Source organism: Macaca mulatta, chromosome 20 (assembly GCF_049350105.2).
Source record: "Macaca mulatta isolate MMU2019108-1 chromosome 20, T2T-MMU8v2.0, whole genome shotgun sequence".
Classification (NCBI taxonomy): Eukaryota; Metazoa; Chordata; class Mammalia; order Primates; family Cercopithecidae; genus Macaca; species Macaca mulatta.
The window spans coordinates 71485-90076 of record NC_133425.1 but is presented as its reverse complement, the minus strand read 5'-3'; the positions used below and the strand labels follow the sequence as shown (position 1 = coordinate 90076).

At 46.5% G+C, this 18592-nt stretch overlaps 1 protein-coding gene and 1 pseudogene across 2 annotated transcripts in view; both read right to left on the bottom strand.

Moving 5' to 3' along the window:
* LOC144338019 (uncharacterized) overlaps positions 1-18592 on the bottom strand; it is a 163110-nt gene that overhangs the window by 144335 nt on the left and 183 nt on the right. The window contains exon 2 of the mRNA XM_077986035.1: positions 9936-10168. Within this exon, the coding sequence (XP_077842161.1) occupies positions 9936-10137 (202 nt within the window). The 5' untranslated portion in view covers positions 10138-10168. The remainder of the gene's footprint in view (positions 1-9935; positions 10169-18592) is intronic.
* LOC144338018 (uncharacterized) lies at positions 11957-18588 on the bottom strand (annotated as a pseudogene). The gene is made up of 2 exons (XR_013411731.1): positions 18553-18588; positions 11957-18499 (listed from the first exon to the last, which is right to left on the bottom strand). The product of XR_013411731.1 is annotated as an uncharacterized LOC144338018 (transcript).

Here is an 18592-nt window from a genome sequence, read left to right as displayed (position 1 = left end):
GGTTAACCTCGCCCACACAAACCCCGAGAATAAACTCACAGGCCATGGACCACTCCACAAGCAATAAGTGACCACCTGCTCAGGGACCTCCATGCCCCAGCAGAGCCCTCCGGTACCTCCTTGTGAGCTCAGACTGGCAGCAGGGTTCTGCAGCGCCAGAGGGCCCTGGATAAAAAAGACAGCTCCCATATCGGGAGGCACCGCCCTCGGTTGGGTTCCCAGTACTTTAATAGCCCAGGTGGACAAGCCGTGGCGCATGCAACCCCATCACCAGAATAACGGCTGCACGTGGCGAGTGCACGGGTGGCCACCACTCAGCCCAGCTGGCCGCGCTAAGCACATCACCACCGTGACGCCCAATCAGATTGAACTGCTGGAACAGTCCCAGCATCGGCCCCCAAGAACATTCTGGATCACAATTCAGAGTAGTGATTGCGATCAGGGCCACATGTGGCTGAATGTTTTTACAGGAGGACACCACAGCTGGACTGACGCCACAGCTGGATCTGGCTGGACTGAGAGCATTTCCCACTGTACATTCTTACAACACCATTTTATTTGCGCTTTATTAAACTTCTATGGCTTTTTTCTGCTTATCTACTTTATGGGAGTGTTTCTTGTTCTTATGACTGCGGTGATACTTCAAGCTACAACTATCAATGTGTAAATTAGTTTGGAAGTCGCCTTATCATTAAACATTTCACAAGCAAGCAGTCAGAGGCACCTAACCCAGAGGCCTCTTTTCTTCTCTGAGCCAAACCTACCTTGGACTCAAAGAAAATGGCACATGGAGAGGGGCTGGATCTCCAGCGCCCATTCCTAGGGAGCCTCCTGGGGAGCAGATATGGAGGGAGAAGCCCTGGGTTATGGCACTGTCGTACTAAAGAAAAGTCTATTTGGGTAATGTAAGCACCAGACTTAAGAGATTAAGCAAACCATGAAAAGAAACTACTAACCACAGCTTCTCCAAAACAGAACTAAACTCCCTTTAGTTTGAATTGGAAAAGCAGAAGTGATGATCAGGATACAAAAAAAAAAAAAAAAAAGAAAGAAAGAAAAGAAATGACACAGTATCTGAACACAGGAGAATAATCAAGGGCCACTGTCTCTTCCTGTGTCAGTGGGAGCCTCGCATCTAAGCTGGATTTAGAAGGTTGCTACTTTGGACTGAAAGGTATCCCCAACTCTAGTTTGTAAGCAAGTGGAGCAGAATGCTTCAATTATTTCAAGGTTTAGCGGTAAAGCTCTGCAACTCTCACAAACATTTTAATTGGTGTGAATTTTAAAGTGACTCAATCTGTTGGCTGGAGTATCTAACGGCTTAACCACGGGGTCACGTTGGAAAATTTTTCCAATTGCTTTTGTTTTTCCTACTGAAGATGCATTTGAACGTTCTTGTAGTTTGCAGTTGGCTGGTTCTGATGTTTGGTCCTGAGGAGGCCCAAGTATCCATAGAGGAAGAATCTGAAACCTCAAGCCACTCGAGTGCTGTCTGGGCAGATGGAGACCCCAACCCGAGGGCCACTGACGGGCTCAGCATGGGCGCAGGGCCGCCCGATGCAACAGGCCACGTATTTGCCGGTTACAAAACATCATAAGCACACACCCCCAGGTGTGCACACACGCTCTGTACACATCTGTCCCTATCAACACCAGCACACACCCCCAGGTGTGCACACACGCTCTGTACACGCTCACGTCTGTCCATGCCAACAACAGCATACACCCCGAGGTGTGCACACAAGCTCTGTACACATCTGTCCCTGCCAATGCCAGCACACATCCCCAAGGTGTGCACACACATTCCATACGCGCTCACATCTGTCCCTGCCAACGCTGGCATACACCGCCAAGGTGTGCACACACGCTCTGTACACACTCACATCCCTCCCTGCCAATATGAGCACACATTCCCAGGGGTGCACACAGGCTCTGCACATACTCATGTCTGTCCCTGCAGCCTGAGTCAAACAGTCACAGAGAGGCAGAGGAGGAGGAAGAAGGATGCGATGGGCACTAAGGTCCTGGGCCGGTTCCGCTCCCTACCTCGGGAGAGACCCCTCATGTGATCCTGCCATCACTCACCCTTCCGCCTCCATCCTCCATCCTCCCACAGGGATCAGGAGGATGCCCACTGCACAGAGCTGTGATGAGCATGAACAGAAGATGGCAGGAGCTCACGCCAAGGTGCTGAGCACGGGGCCTACAGAGTGCTTCTTTCTGCTGTGACTGACATCATCAAACAAGAGACTGACACAGCTTCTGCAGAGAATGTCACTTGCTGAGAAACTGAAACGTGTGACCTAGGAGCCTGTGAAGGTCTAAGAACAAACCAACAAACCAAACGGTTTTGTTTGTTTTTCAAACACCATAGCCTGTTTTTTCTTTTTTTTCATGCTCTACCTTGGGTATCATTTAGTTTAATTTCAAAGTAAGTCCAATAATTACACAAAATCACAGGACTGAGCATGGAGCATTGTTTCACTTCATGTCCTCCAGCCTTTAGGACACATTAAGGAAAGACATGATTCCAGGATTCCCATTAGAAAGGCTGCCCTGAGGCACCTGCTGGGGCAGCCAAATTGCAGCTGTTGATGCTGCCCCCAAGCTGCTTGGATGAAGCAGAAGATTCCGGAGATCTCCTCTCTTCTGCCCCTTGTCCAGGAGAGAAGGTGGGGGGAGAAAGGTGAGAGAAGATAGGAAGAAGGAGAGGGGAAGGAGGGAGAGAGGAGGGGAGAGGGAGGGAGAGAGGAGGGGGGGAGGGAGGGATAGGGAGAGGGAGGGAGGAGGGGCATGTGCCATCCACCAAGGCAGCTACACTGCAGAGAGAATGGAGGGTGTGTTGCCTCTCAGGACAGCAAGTTCAAGCTGTTTATAATTGTTAGCATAAACAGTGACCAGCTGAGGACAGGGCTGTCATTGGAGTTGACGTTTTATTTTCATAGTTGATATTGGGGACCTGGACCTAAAGCAGCGTGCCTTGCCCTTTTGCCAGATGGGCCTATGCTTCTCTATACTTGAGTCTATTTGACTAAATACCCGATATTGACTAGGAATTATGACGTGTAGGATACCCCTTACCACAGTAACATCAAACTCATATTCTAAATGCAATTTATTCAGGGACTGGCTTCTAACTCTGGGTGGGAATGTTAAGCTCAGTCCAGTTCAATTCAGTAAGCATTTATCAAGAAACTCCTAGACCAAGAGCTCTGTTAGACACTGGGTATGGGGTGATGGGGATACGAAGATGTGGAATTAGAACTCGAGAAGCTCAAATGCTTCCATTTAATTCCCTAATGCAATTACTAAGCTTCAACCTGATGGCTGTAATGTCTAAATTCACTTTTTCTTTATTCCAGTTCTACATAACAAAGCACAAATAATCACAGAGGAATGATTCTGTGTTGGACTATTCAGTGAACAGAGAAGAGCATTCTGACCAGTGTGAGACACTGTCTCCGTTCCCAGGGAGCCCGTGAGGTGGCTGCACAGAGCACACGCGTGAAGATTCAGGAACACGAGCATCAGGTGATGGGAGGGGCACGGAGGCAGCACCAGAAAGATGCCTGCCGAGAGGCCACTGCAGCCAGGCCGGCCGGGAAGGTCACGGGAGTGGGCGCAGGCATCTCCCTCCAGCCGCACTTGGTTTTCATGAGGACGCGTGCACGGAAGGGGATGACACCGAAATGCTGTGGCGCTGAGGGGAGGAAGGGAGGGACACAGGGCCGACGGCTGGCCCCCACCCCTTCCGTCCCTGCCCCTATGAACGCTGCCAAAATCAGCCCCAACGGGGAGAAATGAGGTGGGTGAAAGAGGTGGACAGACTTGGCTTCCATGGAATTCACAGATTCCAGTCATTAAAAATCCCTTCTGAGTTTTCACCTGGAAAACTTTGCCAATGTACTTAGGGACAAGAGGCGGAAGATGAAGCCAACACAATTGGGCTCAAACTGCCACCCTTCTCCTTCTCTCTTCATCCACCACCCTCCCTGGGCCCCTGAGTGTGAGAACCAGGAGCTGCACAGCCCAAGGGTGCAGCCCCTGACCAGAGGAGGGAGCCGCACGGCGGGGCCCCCAGCACGTGGATGGCAGGATCTGTGCTATGTCAGTCCCAGGGCCCCAAGCAGAGAAGGCCTGGGGCTCCCAGCTGAAGTTTTGCTGTCTACTCTCTCACCAAAGTCGAGAAGGACTGAGTGGGACCAACGCTGCACCTGGCGGCTCCTCAGTGGCTGCCGATGTGGTCCTCACGCTGCAGGTGAGACCCTCTAGGGAAGCCCAGACCGTGGCGAGAATGACAGCCACGAGTGCTCCAGTTGCCCCAAAACTCCAGCATAGCCTGAGGAAGGCAGCGCCCGCTCAGATCCCCGTGCAGGCTTGTGTGGCACACTGGTGAGGCACACAGCACCAGAACATGGCACTTTAAGTGGCTTTGTGGGGTGTAGGAACACAAAGTGTGGTCTGGAGTGGCTCAGAAGTCACTCCCACCAGCCTGTGGGACCCGGACGGCCCCTTTGGACGTGGCTGGAGTCTCTCCAGGGCGGGCTCCAAAGTCCCAAGGATGAGGTGAGCATCGGTCTTGCTCTGAGGAAGGCCCCTGACAAGTATCCTGAACATGCAGGTACACAGCTGGCTGACTCATCTGAAGGGACCTGCTGAGCTACGAGCTAGGGACAGCTAGAGAAAACTGCGTGAACCTTTGTGACTACTCACAGGTAGGTAGCTACTGCCTGAGACACAAAGGTAAAGAATTAACCTGAAACTGCATATTATAAAACTTATTTTTAAATGATGGCGCTTAATTGAAAAGACTCCCAAAGAATACTGCATTAGAAAGTGACAGAGTGAAACCGTGAGGCTAACCACAGGAGTCCCTGGAAATTTCACCAAATGTTGTGTCAAAACTGGGAAACAGAAGAACTGCACCTGATGAAACATTCCATTAATCACTCGAGTCCTCCCCACATACGAAGCTATGTAAAAAGTGTTCCCAGAAGGTAAAGTGAGCAGCAGGGCTGTGAACACACAAAGAGAGAGCCACTTCGTCCACGGACCACAACAAAAGAAACGCTAATGAGTGCCGACGACACGCTGGAGTCCAGGGCTCTGGGCGCAGCTGGGACGGGCACACTCAGGGTCCCACTGTCCAGATGGGAAACCAGGGTGGAAACACCAGGGAGCCTGTCCCAGGGTGCAGAGCTAGTGAACAGTGGTTCATACTGCGACAATCCCAGCTGCCAGGCTCTGGGGCTTCTCGGGACAGAATCCTGTTGACTTCACTCTGGGGTGCGAGAGGCGGCAGCATCCCCCAAAGGCACCTGGAGAAGTGGTGTTATCCTCCATCCCCTGTCCCCGGCGTTACCCTCCATGCCCCTGTCCCCGGCCTTACCCTCCGTCCCCCTGTCCCTGGTGTTACCCTACTTCCTCTGTCCCCAGTGTTGCTCACCATCCTCCTCACCTCCAGGCCCCTCTCCCTGTCCTCCCTCGTTTTCCTGTTCAGCCAGAGCACATCACATGTCTCTTCCCTTTTCAAGAGGCTCAGCTGCACCCAGAGGCATTCCAGCCTATTCGGGATGGGGCACACACCCTGGGGAAATGCCAGCACAGGGCCGGAAGGGCCTGAGACCCTCTCACTGTCGCCCAGGAAGGATGGAACAGCCCACGGTCATGCTCATTGTCAGGCAGGATGAAAACTTCTGTGTCCGAAATGTTCTTTTCACTGGAACTGTTCGGACCATTCGTGAACGAATCAGTTAAATACCAGCAAGTGCCACTCCCACTTATTCTCTGGCTAGTTTTCCACCCACCAGCAACCACACTCCTAGGAATTATCCCTAACGCAGAATCAGCGCCTTGCGCCTTTAGGAAAACCTCTTTCTCTCCAGCTTTGTCCTCCTTCCACAAAAGGTGCCTCTGACTGCCTCACTCGCTGTACCAGGATTTCACTCGGCTATGGAGGAAAATCTGCGTGGGGCTCAGAGGTGGGTGGTCCCTGCATGGGCAGCAGGTCTGTGACATCCTCCGAGGAGCCTGGCCCAGGTCTGCCTCACACGCCAGGACTCTGCCTTCTGGCCCTCGGGCCCCCGAAGCTGCTTTCCCTCCAGGTGTCATGCCCCGGGCAAGAAGGCCGGACAAGGGCCCAGGGCTGCTGTGGGTCAGGAAAGCCTCCTGACACCTCCCACTCCAGGACCCCCCATCAGCATCCCAGCATCTGGACCTGTGTCACCAGCCGCTCCGCCGTGCAAGAGAATTGGATTTTCAGCTGGGTGTGCTGCTTCCCTAAACAAAGTAGGGTGTTGTTACTCAGGAAAAAGGAAAAAATTGGCATCTTCTTGGCAACCCCGCGACATCCAGCCACCGGTTCTCACCATCCCAGAGATGTCCATCCAGGGCAGATAGTGTCTTCAACCAAGCGCCACTGACCCAGAAGTGCAGTAATTAGTACACTTTCACCAGAATCACCCACTCCTTCACCTTTACACCCAAGAAAAACATGTTTGCCAGGCAAATTAGATGTCCAGGAGGTGTGAGGAAACCCCAAGCCTGCTTTAAGCCTCAGACTTTTGAGACCGTTGAGGGCTGTGCGCACAAGAGCAAGGCTGCACCCGAAAGCTCTGCTTCTGCCGGACGTCATGAACAGACCACACGGCTCAGCTACATGGACCCTTCCAGGACTTCACGAGAGGGACTTCCGTGGTACATGCAATGATGTGCACTTCGTTCAGCCTCGAACAGACCACGCCCTCGTTACAGGGTCGGTGGTCCACCTCCTGCCATCAGCCCCCCACCTCACCGAGGGTCTGTGTCTGCATCTGAAAGAACTTTGCTGTTTTACCTGGGTACCAAAATGCAGCATCGCGATGTTTAAAGGTCTTTAAATATCAACACTCCGGGTGCAGTCCTTGTCACTTTAATGCGGTCACTCGATGCAGGCCTCACTCACAACTCTGAGGTAGCTCATACCTTCCCTACCTAACCAAGGAAGAAACGAAGGCATGGAAGGTGCAGCTCCTAAGGAGCAGATTAGGATTCAAACCAGTGAACTTCGTCACATGCTGACCTACCTCTCAGGCTGAGATAACGTTGAAAATTAACCAGGTAGAACAGCGTTCCATAAATCAGCTGGAAATGGTCCTTGTGGATGGGCCTGTGGTTACTCCCTGAAGAACAAGACCATTAGCCCAAAAATCCACCTGTGTCACACTCAAATGTTTACATATACAACTATTTTTAAAATAACCCAATCAAGCATGTTCACAGCCATTTAGAGCCATATAGATTGTCTGCTTCGCTGACAATCAACCCAAGACCTCTGTCGGCAAAGGCCACGGTGCCGGGTCCAGAGAAGGCGGGACAGAGACACAAGCAGACACAAGCAGGAACCTTTCCATCCCTGGGAGCCTCGCTCTGATCGGTCCGTGAGGACACGGTACAGACCGTGGGGCACAGGCAGACGGCAGGCCAGGAGAGGGGGCTGCATTGCCGGGAGGCAGTGCTTTGAGCTCTAATGGATGGAACACTGCTAACCAGTGAAGGTGGAGAGAGGGCACACGTCTGAGAGCATGTACAGGCAGCAAAGCACAGCCAGCCTCGGGGAACCAGAAGCCACAGGGACATCAGGTTGGGTGCTGCTGTCTGCCGGCCACTGGCTGGGGGACTGTACTGGGCCTGGAGGGACATCCCTGACACTCCCCACCAGATGCCAGGGGCACCCCCAGCCCCAGGTGAGAACCACGGATCCCATGGTGAATGAGGCCAGCCTGTGGAAAGTGGGGCTGGGACAGCTCTGTACAGCTTAATAGGAAAGTTGGGTTCTATTTTGTGGGGTTTTGGTCACGCCGATGGCTAGTCATGGCTGTCCGTCAGGAAGTGATTTGAGGATAGACTAGAGAAGGGGCTGCCAAGACCAGCGGAGCATTCGCTGTCTGGGTCCAAGGAAAAGGAAATAAAGGCTGGCGATGTGACAGTGGGGGGGAGCACAGAGCAAAGGAACTGGTGGAGACACAGGGCTGGCCCTGCACAGGGCTTTGAGCAGCTACCCGGGGGTCGTCCTATTAATTCTCCTCATGGCCCCAAGAGGCGGCTGTGAGGATCCATCTCCTGAGGACAGAACTGCTCCAGAGCCACACAGCGAGGATCCACAGAACCAAGATCCGGGCCAGCTCCAAAGCGGGTGAACTTGACCCCTCAGCCATGGTCCTAAGACAGGGATCGGAGCCCCCTGGACACACAGACACAGGAACTGCAGGAAGGGGAAACGGATGCCCCGGACCAGTGGCGGGACCCAGGGTTTCAGCCCTCCAGGGCCACTGGGACCAGCCACTGCACAGGTGGACACATGATGCTTTAACTCGCGCTGGGGGAAGGGGCCCTCACTCTCAGGATGGAGACCGCAGCTCGATCGGGCCGGCCTCCCTGCTGGGCACAGCCTGAGCCACACAGGATGCTGAGGTGCCCCAACGTTGGGGTGCTCAGAGCCACTCAGCTGAGATCGTGGTGTTTTCTGTAACCACCCTTGTTTCTTCACGGTATAGATCTGGACTCCATCCTTTGCAATGTGTGAGGTTCTAGGAAGAGGCTGGCCAGCTGGGGAAATGTCCTGGGCTCTGTCCCAGTGATGACGAACTTGGCTCCCCACAAGGGCGGCCTGTTCACCACAGTGACCCCCGGGGACCACGCCTGCACCCACCTTGCTGAAGATAATTCACTTCTCATCCGTGAAAGAATAAAGCTAGACTAACTCAATTTCACACTCACTTCCAACTTTAACAACTTGTGTTAGGAAATCAAAGACAAGGACTCTGACCACGTCACAAACCCAGGAAGCAAAATCCGAGACTAACGGAATGATGCCACCTTCGCAGTTCCGAGCTTTACTAGTTGTTTTTCTTTTCTGGTCTGTTTTTCTCTTTTGGTTTAAATAATTAAAGACCCTCGTTGACAAGAAAAAAAATTCTCTATGAAACTAAAAAAAGTGGTTCTAATTAAACATTTAAACATTCTTCCATATGCTTTATAAACAGTTGAAATTACAGCTCTACTTAGTGTTAAGTACTTTAACCAAATGAAAGGTTAATTATACAGACTGGCAATTATAAAAAATAAGGCTACATATTCGTGGCATCATGAATAATTAATAAGAACCGTTTGATTTCATTCAGACCAGGGATTCTGTGCTAATAGGCTCTTAGCTGTCTTGAAATAATGGTGAAATTTTAAAATTACTTTTGTACTTAAACACGTCCCCAAAGTGAAGCACAGCGGTTAACATCCATCATGGTGCCCAGCAGAGCGACCCGCCCTACTATGGCCGACACCCTGATTCCCGAGGGCTGCATCCCGGGGCTGTACTGGTGCAGAGAACGTTCAGGAAACAGACCAGGTGGCAGGAGGGGGTCTTGTCCTCAAGGAACCTCATGAGTCTTGCTAGGGGGACAAACAGCGAGAGAATGAAACCGGCAGCCACGGAATCCGGACAGCGATGCCCAGGCCCCGCCATGCATAACCCCTGGCTGGCACCTCCCTGAGACCCGTCTGGCACAGGCAGCGGCAGGGTCCGGCCCTTGGAGCGCAGGGATGGCAGAGCAGGGCCATCAAAGCGGGTGGCATGCCGACAGCGGCTTCTCCGCAAGAGCTCCTGGCTCTCAGGGAGCTGTGGGCTCCTCAATGGGAAATTCTGGCTGAGCTCCAGGGAAAAGCGGGTGGGAGGCCTGTCTCCTCTGCCCCCATCTCCTCTGCCCCAACCCTGGAAGAGGGTCAGATATCAATGCTAACTCTTGTGCTGACTCAATTAAATCAAACAATTCAGAAAACAAACTTGCTTTAAGTATTAATTTCCTAAAAAGAACTAACATGAATTCAAATAATTCACATAATTAAAATGATTTTAATTGTTAATTTAATTAAAACATCTCCGTTTTCACAGCATCATGTACCTTGGTACTTTCTCCTTATTGCATTTCCCATCTTCCAGGGCAGGTTTCCTTCCACCCAGGGCAGCAGCGACTCTGGTGTCTCGGGTATTCCCAGGCTTCCGTCAGCCCCTGGGGGGCTTACAGTTCTGCAGCGGTCTCCATCCTCATTAATCTGCATAAGAACATCCGTCCGCAGGGATGTCCTGTGGCCCCGTGGCCACATCTGACGTGCAGCTAAACGCTGGGCGTATCGCCTGGTGACAGCAGATGACACAACTGTGGGCAAGGTAGCACCTCTGGGCGCCGACACTCTCGATGAGTTTTTTACAAGACCATTCTTTAATGGGTGAACCCTGACAGGAAACACTAAAGATTGTTTTTAACTATTTTTATATCGAGACAAATCTTTGTCAAACGTTCACTCAATGCTAAATGTCACTTCTCCAGCCAACCCCTTTAAGAATACCTAAAACTTAAGACTGGAATGACGCTTTCAAACACATACTCTACTCATGCATTCCCGGGAGCAGAGAGCAGCTTAATGTTTTCACGCTACACAGGCATGAAGTTTGGCGAAGGCATTTTAATATTTTTACCTGAATATTTTAATAAAATCAAAAGATCATTTTCACTCTAATACTCTACTTAGAATCTAATTTTCCATTAAATAAACAGTCAATGTTCAGTAACCCACATGCTGATAAACTTTTGAAAACTTTAGAAAGTATTAAGTATAATCAAAGATTACTTTTAATTTTCGAGCTGGTAAGAGCCTGTGTCAGGGAACAGAGTTGAGATTGAAGAGATAAAAGCACGATGATTTTCTTAAAGAAAAGCGAAATTCGTAAAAGAGACCAGGTGATTATATAAAGAAACACAGAATCCGTTTTCAGAAATGGCAAACATTGACCACAGAACACCAGTGTTGCCCGTGATGAGAGAAACAGTTAAAAGGAAGAATTCACGGTGGCCCAGCATAGATCAGGTGTGGGAGGACAGAGACGTGATGAAATGATCCTCCTTCTAACTTCCCAGAAAGGCACAAATGGCCAGCACTGTAACTGGAGACCACGCAGGCACCAGTGTGAACTCAGACTCCATGGCCAGCACCGTAACTGGAGACCACATGGGCAATGGTGTGAACTCAGACCCCACGGCCCGCACCGTAACTGGAGACCACACGGGCACCAGTGTGAACTTAGACCCGACGGCACCTGCCTGGGCTGCTCCAGCCACCACCAGAACCTGTTCTGCAGCTGAACTGGAAGCTGATTCTGGAAGGAACTGAGGAGCATGAGGACGAGATCCTTCTACCTCAAAAGGGATCAATTTTTTAATGATTTATCCTCTGGTAAAGGGCAGAGGCTGGAGATCGAGTTGATAACAATTATGCCTACTAGATGAACACTTTGTAAAAATCCCTGAATGGTGGGATTCAAAGAGCTTCTGCATGAGTGAAGAGCCATCCACATGCTGAAAGAATGGTACATGCCAACTACTTGGAGACAGACCTCCTAAAACTAAGACCCTTCCAAAGCTTGCTGTATGTAACTCTTTAGCTGGCTGTTCATTTGTAATATTTAAAATGTCCTTTGTAATAAATCAGCTAAGCAAACTGTTTTCCTGGGTTCTGTGAGCTGCTAAACCCTAGCAAATCTAACATAAAAAGGAGTTCTTGCCGGGCATGGTGGCTCATGTCTGTAATCCCAGCACTTTGGGAGGCCAAGGCGGGAGGATCACCTGAGGTCAGAAGTTCAAAATCAGCCTGGCCAACATGGTGAAACCCCCTCTCTACTAAAAATATAAAAGTTAGCTGGGCGTGGTGGCAGGCACCTGTAATCCCAGCTATTTGGGAAGCTGAGGTACAAGAATCGCTTGAAACTGGGAGGTGGAGGGTGCAGCGAGCCGAGATCACACCACTGCACTCCAGTCTGGGTGACAGAGCAAGAGTCTGCCTTGCGGGGGGTGGCGGGGAAGGAGTTCTTAGGAACCTCCAATTTTTAGCAAAGTCAGACAGAGGTTCTTCACTTTTTAAAAGATTCTTTTTCTTTTTGCTCTTCTGATTGAATAATTTCAAATAACCGGTCTTTGAGTTCACTGGTTATTCCTTCTGCTTGATCAAGTCAGCTCTTGAAACCCTGTATTGATCTAGTTCAGTTACTGTGTTCTTCAGCCCCAGAATCTACATTTCTTTTATTATGGTTTCTCTTTGTTGATATACTCATGTTGTTCATGTATTCTTTTCCAGATTTTACTTGTCTATCAGTGTTGTCTCACAGCTCATTGAGTTCCTTTAAGGCAATTTATCTTTAATTCTTATCAGGAAATTCAGAAACCTCCATTTCTTTTTCTTTCTTTCTTTTTTTTTTTTTTTTTTTTTTAGCGGAGTTTCACTCTTGTTGTCCAGGCTGTAGTGCAGTAGCACAATACCAGCTCTCTGCAACCTCCATCTCCTGGGTTCAAGCAATTCTCCTGCTTCAGCCTCCTGAGTAGCTGGGATTACAGGTGCCCATCACCATGCCCAGCTAATTTTTTTTTCTTGTATTTTTAGTGGAGCTGGGGTTTCACCATGCTGGCAAAGCTGATTTTGAACTCCTGGCCTCAAGTGATCTGCCTACCTCGTCCTCCCAATGTGCTTTGATTACAAGTGTGAGCCACTGCACCCAGCCAAAAACCTGTATTTCTTTATGGTCAATTATTGTAGATTTATTTTGTTCCTTCAGTAGGGTCACATCTCCTTGATTTTTCAAGGTTGTTCAATATCTCCCAGTCTCACAGAGCTGTGCCAGTTGCCATAAGACACCCTGTATTTCTCCTTAGAGCTGTGCAATGATAGCCTGGGATGCTAAATGCATACTTCATTACTCTCCTTTCCTCCACTAGTCTCACATATTCCTCTGGGGGAGAAGTCTAAGGGGTCTGTGCCTTCTACCAGTCTCACAGAAACATGGCGGTCACCATAAACCTCCATACAAGCCTCCTCAAAATTCTCTACCTTGGCTTAGGAGTATGGGAGTCACACTACAGACAATGGAGGCATAAGAAAGACATCAAAGACCCCTGTGAGCTTCTAAATCTCTACAGGCATCAGTAAAGATGGGTGCTAGACTGTGAGGCATGCCCATCCTCATGGGCAATCTCAGGATTCTCTAAGTCCTCCAAGGAGCCCAGCAATGGCTTATGTGGGCCTGGGCCACCCTTGCCAGCAGGGAGTAGTTCTAAGGATGAGATCCACCAATGGCCACTGCTGAGTTATGCCAAATGAGATGTCCAGACCTCACAGTGCCTAGGAGGACAGATGGCAGAAGCTCAGCCAGGCCACGGAGATTAAAACAGTGCTAGGGGCTTAATGTATGTTTTTAGTGGGTCTGCTACATGTCGAGTTTGGATCTGGAGTCCAGCCTATAATCCTAGCAAAAAGTAAACACCAAATATGATATTCAAAAAAGTGTATGTGGCTAAAAACATATGTTGGAAATACACATGACTAGAAACGTCTGGATTCAAAGAGAAATTGCTAATTCCATAAATATGATAGAGGAATTTAATAACAAGATCACACTTACATAAATAATAAATATCAACTCTATATTTATCTGAGTTGTAAAGACTTTTTTTCCCCATCTCAGTACACTAGTGGGTATATGTCATCAGTAAAATCAAAGGAGTATTCCAATTACATTCATGATATTAGTAAGTCTGATAAATAAAAGTAGCCAGAACCATAGAATTGGGGCTACAGCTGTGATCTTCAAGGAAAGTAAAACTTTAAAAACACTCATAAACCAAGATAAAGAAAAATAAAACAGTAGTTACTTGACTTTCCAAATTGTTACAAATGCAGTACATAATAATAAAAGTTAAAAAGTTAAAAGAATTTAATAAATAATAAAATAATGTAATGAATGAACAGATTTGACAGAAATCAATAGTTTAAAAGTTTTGAGAGCAAGATCATGAAACCAAAAAGACTCATGGTGGAAAGAAAAAACACAGGTAAATAAAAGAGACTGTATTTATTTAAAAGTAGTAATTCAAAATCTAAGAAATCAGAACAATTGTATTCTAACATGAATACATGATACATTGATTAATTTCCATGAAAATAGAGTTAAAACTTTCCCTCAGTAATCAGCAGAAAAAATCTGATTAGCTAATTTTAATGTTTAAGTTATACATCAGAGTTCATGTCAAATCACTTCTACCTCCTTTGTAATGTAAATGCTTTTGAAGGAGAAAAATAAGCCTGTCCTCATTAGTTTATTATGCTAATCAAAATGAACATAAATGCAACAATAACTAGAATTTTAACCAACAATTTTCATTAATTATATTTGCAAAAATCATTAATACACTTTTAGCCATTTGGCTATTTATTTTGGTCACCTGGCCATCACTGGTATGGTTAAATAATACCAGAGCATTGTAAAGTGGAGTTAATTGCAATAATAAAAGGATAATTCCATACTAGAAAATGTATTGCTTTCACATATTAATTTTAAAGATTAAAAACAATCACATCAACTGATGTTTGAAAAAACACTTTCAAATAATTTAAATCTTTAAAAATAATTTAAAATCTTTAAAAATCATATCGAATTGTGAGGACTAATTATTCTTAATCAATAAAATCTAAACTATATATTGAAGAGTTAACTAAAGAACCATTTCCACTTAAGGTAAGGCTGGAATAAGGAGGCTGGCTGGGGCTGATGCCATTCACCACTGCACATGATGCCTGAGGTGGGACCAAAACAAGACGGAAAAGGAGAGGGACTACAAAAATGGAGTCAAAGACATGAGACTGTAGTTATTCTCAGATGATGTGACTGTAAACTTGAAAAAGTAGAATCCATTCTAATTATCAATACTAATAAGAACATTTAAAAAGTGGGCAAAACTATTCTGAATAAGCTGAAATCAGTATTTCCTGTTTAGTAACATTAATCTTTAAACAAAGCAAACACACAAAATCAGTCTCTATTTACAATAGCAAAATATTATGAGGAACATTTGAAATAAATTTGTAGGCCCATGTAAAGAAATTTTAAAACTTAATGAGGACATTAAAATGACATGAATATAGCCTGAAAATAATATTATTAGATTGGAGGACACAGTGACATAAAACCCCGGTGACTGCAGACTCAGGGCAAGCTAGACTTAAAAGTCACATGTAGTCTTTCACATGTAAAAAATGAGAATTAGTCTAAAAGCCAATTTTGTCTAAATTTTGATTTTTGGTGAGGATATAGTCAAAATAGTTGTGAAAAGAAAAAAATAAAGATGTCAAATTTCATGTAAATCTATGTTAGTTGGAAATTTAAAATAAGTCATGTAAATATTCATAATATTAAACAATATCATAAGTGGACTCAATAAAACATAATATTTTATCATATAAAATAGGTCCTGCCTTCCTGAGGAAAACATAAAGTCAAACGGCATGAAGGAAGGATTTTGGTTTCGCTACAGAAACATAATAAGACGCCTAAGTGTGTATTTGTATGTGTGTACATACAATTAAACTACAAAATATAAAATAGCATCTAAAATACATCAAAAATGAGTCACGCAGAAAAATTCATTTTACACATACATCTATAAAATAATAAAATGTATTCAGCCTCACAATTACTTTGTGAACTGGAAATAATAATGAATTGTCATTTTATCCAAATCTACAAAAAATATACATACAGTATCAAGTTCTGGTTAAAGTAGTAGATGAACTTTATGTGGTAGTTAAGAGTATCTACAGTTTGTGGGCTGCATCTTGCTATATTACAATATAAAATGTACCATTTATTTACTCTGCGATCAAACCCCCAAGTTACCCAAGTGGAGGAACCCTCAGACATTTGCAGATAAGTCAGTGTGCTAGTAAGCAGCATTCTTTACAAATCTATGAACATCAAGGTCTCCTTGGAACAGACGTGCTGTGAACAATTTCTAAAATAACCTCCTGTTAGACACTTACGTTGATTCCATTCTTAAAGCAATTACTGAATAAACAAACTCCATCGTGTGGATGAAATGCTACTTTAATTTGTCATAGCTATCATTTTCTAAAGTCTTCCTTCTAATCCAAATCATTAATATTTTGAGGCTAGATCAATACTGATTCATTGTTTTAAGCTTCAAATGCTTTATACAATTGGGCAGAACAAATTTCCTCTCATTAATCTTCTTTTCCAGGATTTGTCAGGTATTCCCAACATTAATTCACTACTAATATGCACAGTGTTTCTAATCATGGTCAACAAGATCTGACAGTGCATCATCCCTAAACGATCCATACTTGCCTCACTGACATTATGTGGCCCACTTCCACACCATGTCTGGGTGTGAAGGCCTTCCCATATGATCCCCCGAATGGAACTTCACAAGTTAGAAATCACTGGGTCACAGTGTGATACTGTGAAGATGGGATGAAGTTAAGGGAAGGCTATGAGTGAGTTAGGAAATGTGTTAGGCAGGGTCAGATATTACGAAATCCTAAAAACAACATTTAAGGAGGGAGATGACAAAACAATCAGTGAATAATATGACTTTTTCCAGGGAAAATGTCATATCTAATTGTTCTCCATTTTTCTTCTCTGAGCTTCTTTCTAAGGCAAGATGTGTCTTGAGAAGTCCCTGCTGAATGTTAGGAACATGCATTTCAGGACTTCCCATCGACATACCCTCTTTCTTTACCACAACCACATATATGGGGGCATAACTCAACATGTGAAAAAGACAGTCTTCTGCTTTTCACTGAACCTCCAGGAATTCGGGACAATAAACTTCTACCTGGAGACCAACAGGTGAGTTTTTCTGCCCCTTCCTTCATAACACCCTTCTTCCCTAGTAAAGTCCACACACATCCTTACATGGCAGCTGTGGGTATATGAACTGGTCTGATCCCTTTTAGTCACAGAGCCTGAAGTATCTGCTAGTACCTGCTGAACACAGTGTCATGGGTGTGAATGGGCAATGCTTTTTCTTTCTCTGGTTCCTGCTGAAGTCTCTGCTAGTACCTGCTGAGCACAGGGTCATGGGTGAGAATGGGCAATGCTTTTTCTTTCTCCAGTTCCTGAGCTTCCCAAGCTCTCTCTCACTTCTGGATCCTGAATACCCAAATCTTATTGCCCTTTCTCCTCCAAGCTTCCTTCCCGGAACCAACAGCTCCTCCTCATTAGAAAGACACCTTTGTTCTGTGCTTACTTTAAAAAGTCTTGCTCTTTCCCTATCCACTGCCTTATGTCACTATGTGTATGTCTTGGGGCAGGTGGAAAGGTGAACAGAAGCCAGTAGACAGTAACCAGCACCAGCTTAACAGGAATGACATGATCTGGATGCGACAGTGGCAGTTTTCCCTTAACATCCCTGCCCCCTAAAGATTTGAGATCAAATTTCACACTCTTAAGTAACAGCAATTTGTCTTTCACGGTTTTAATCATATTGACTAAAAGCATTTGTCTTTTCCAGAACATCACATTAAGTCATCCAAAAATATAAAAATTAAAAAGATGTAATTATTGGCAATAAAAAACGTAAAAGGTGAGCTTTCGAAATATCTTTGAGCAATTTATTCATTATGAACACATGGAATCTGTTGGAACAAAGTTCTAGGACAATTCAGCCCATCCTTCAATAATTGCAGAAAACAGCACAAAGAAAACTTGATATTTATACTTAGTTGGAAATTTTATCCTACAGTCATTAAATACAGAGATCATATAAAGGAATAGAGGAAGATGTTGAAAACTAAACTAACTCAAATCATCAATATTCTTACAAAGTGCACACTGAATTAATGTAAAAGTATTTACCAAACAAAAAGTATTTTCAATACATAATTAAGACTGAAAAGTATTGAGGCCTCATAAACTGAACCTGATACAAGAAATTTAAAAGGGAAACTAATTTGGAAATCAGAAAATCATCTAAGGAATTTGAGAATTAGGCTTCTGTTGCCCCCTCTGCTACTGACAGTCAGGGCCCCCTCATTGTATTCTGTCCTCCACATCTCTGCTGATTGCCGTTTTGTCTATTTCCATTTACCCCACTACTACTTGCTCAGGTCATTCTCCTTCATTCTCAGTGTTTGTTCAAATTCCTCACACCCATCCACTTCCCATCTAAATTTACCTCCCCTTTTGTCCCTCGCTGGCCCTACCTCCCTCTTCTCTTGTTTTCTCCTCACGATCCTGCCCCACCTCGACATCCACAGCGATACAGTGAAGAAGCCCCTGCCAAGGAAGAGCCCACTTCTCAGTGGGGCACCGGGAAGGTCACCGCTAGTGGGAGGTGACTGTCAGAAGGACGCGGGCTGTCACAGGATTGGGCAGGTCCCTTACCCCAGGCCCGGACTCAGCTTCCTGTCTGAAGCGGTCACCCCGAAGCGGGGGGTTTGCGGAGACGTAGGGCCTGGCGGAGGGAAGGATGGGGAGGCATCTCAGGGAGGACTGGCGTCTGCCAAATCCCAGGGCTGCCCTGAGCTGCCAAGAGGGGCAAGGGTGGGGACGACGGGAGACAAGCCATGTGCCGAATGGGGACCTGACGCGGCACGCGATAGGATGGGCGGACGGTGAAGAGAACTAGGGTAGAAGGGCTGGACGGGGCGACCTCAGTGACGGAACCGGACACAGACGCAGATCTGGCAGCTGAGCGACAGGCTTCGGAGCATTTCA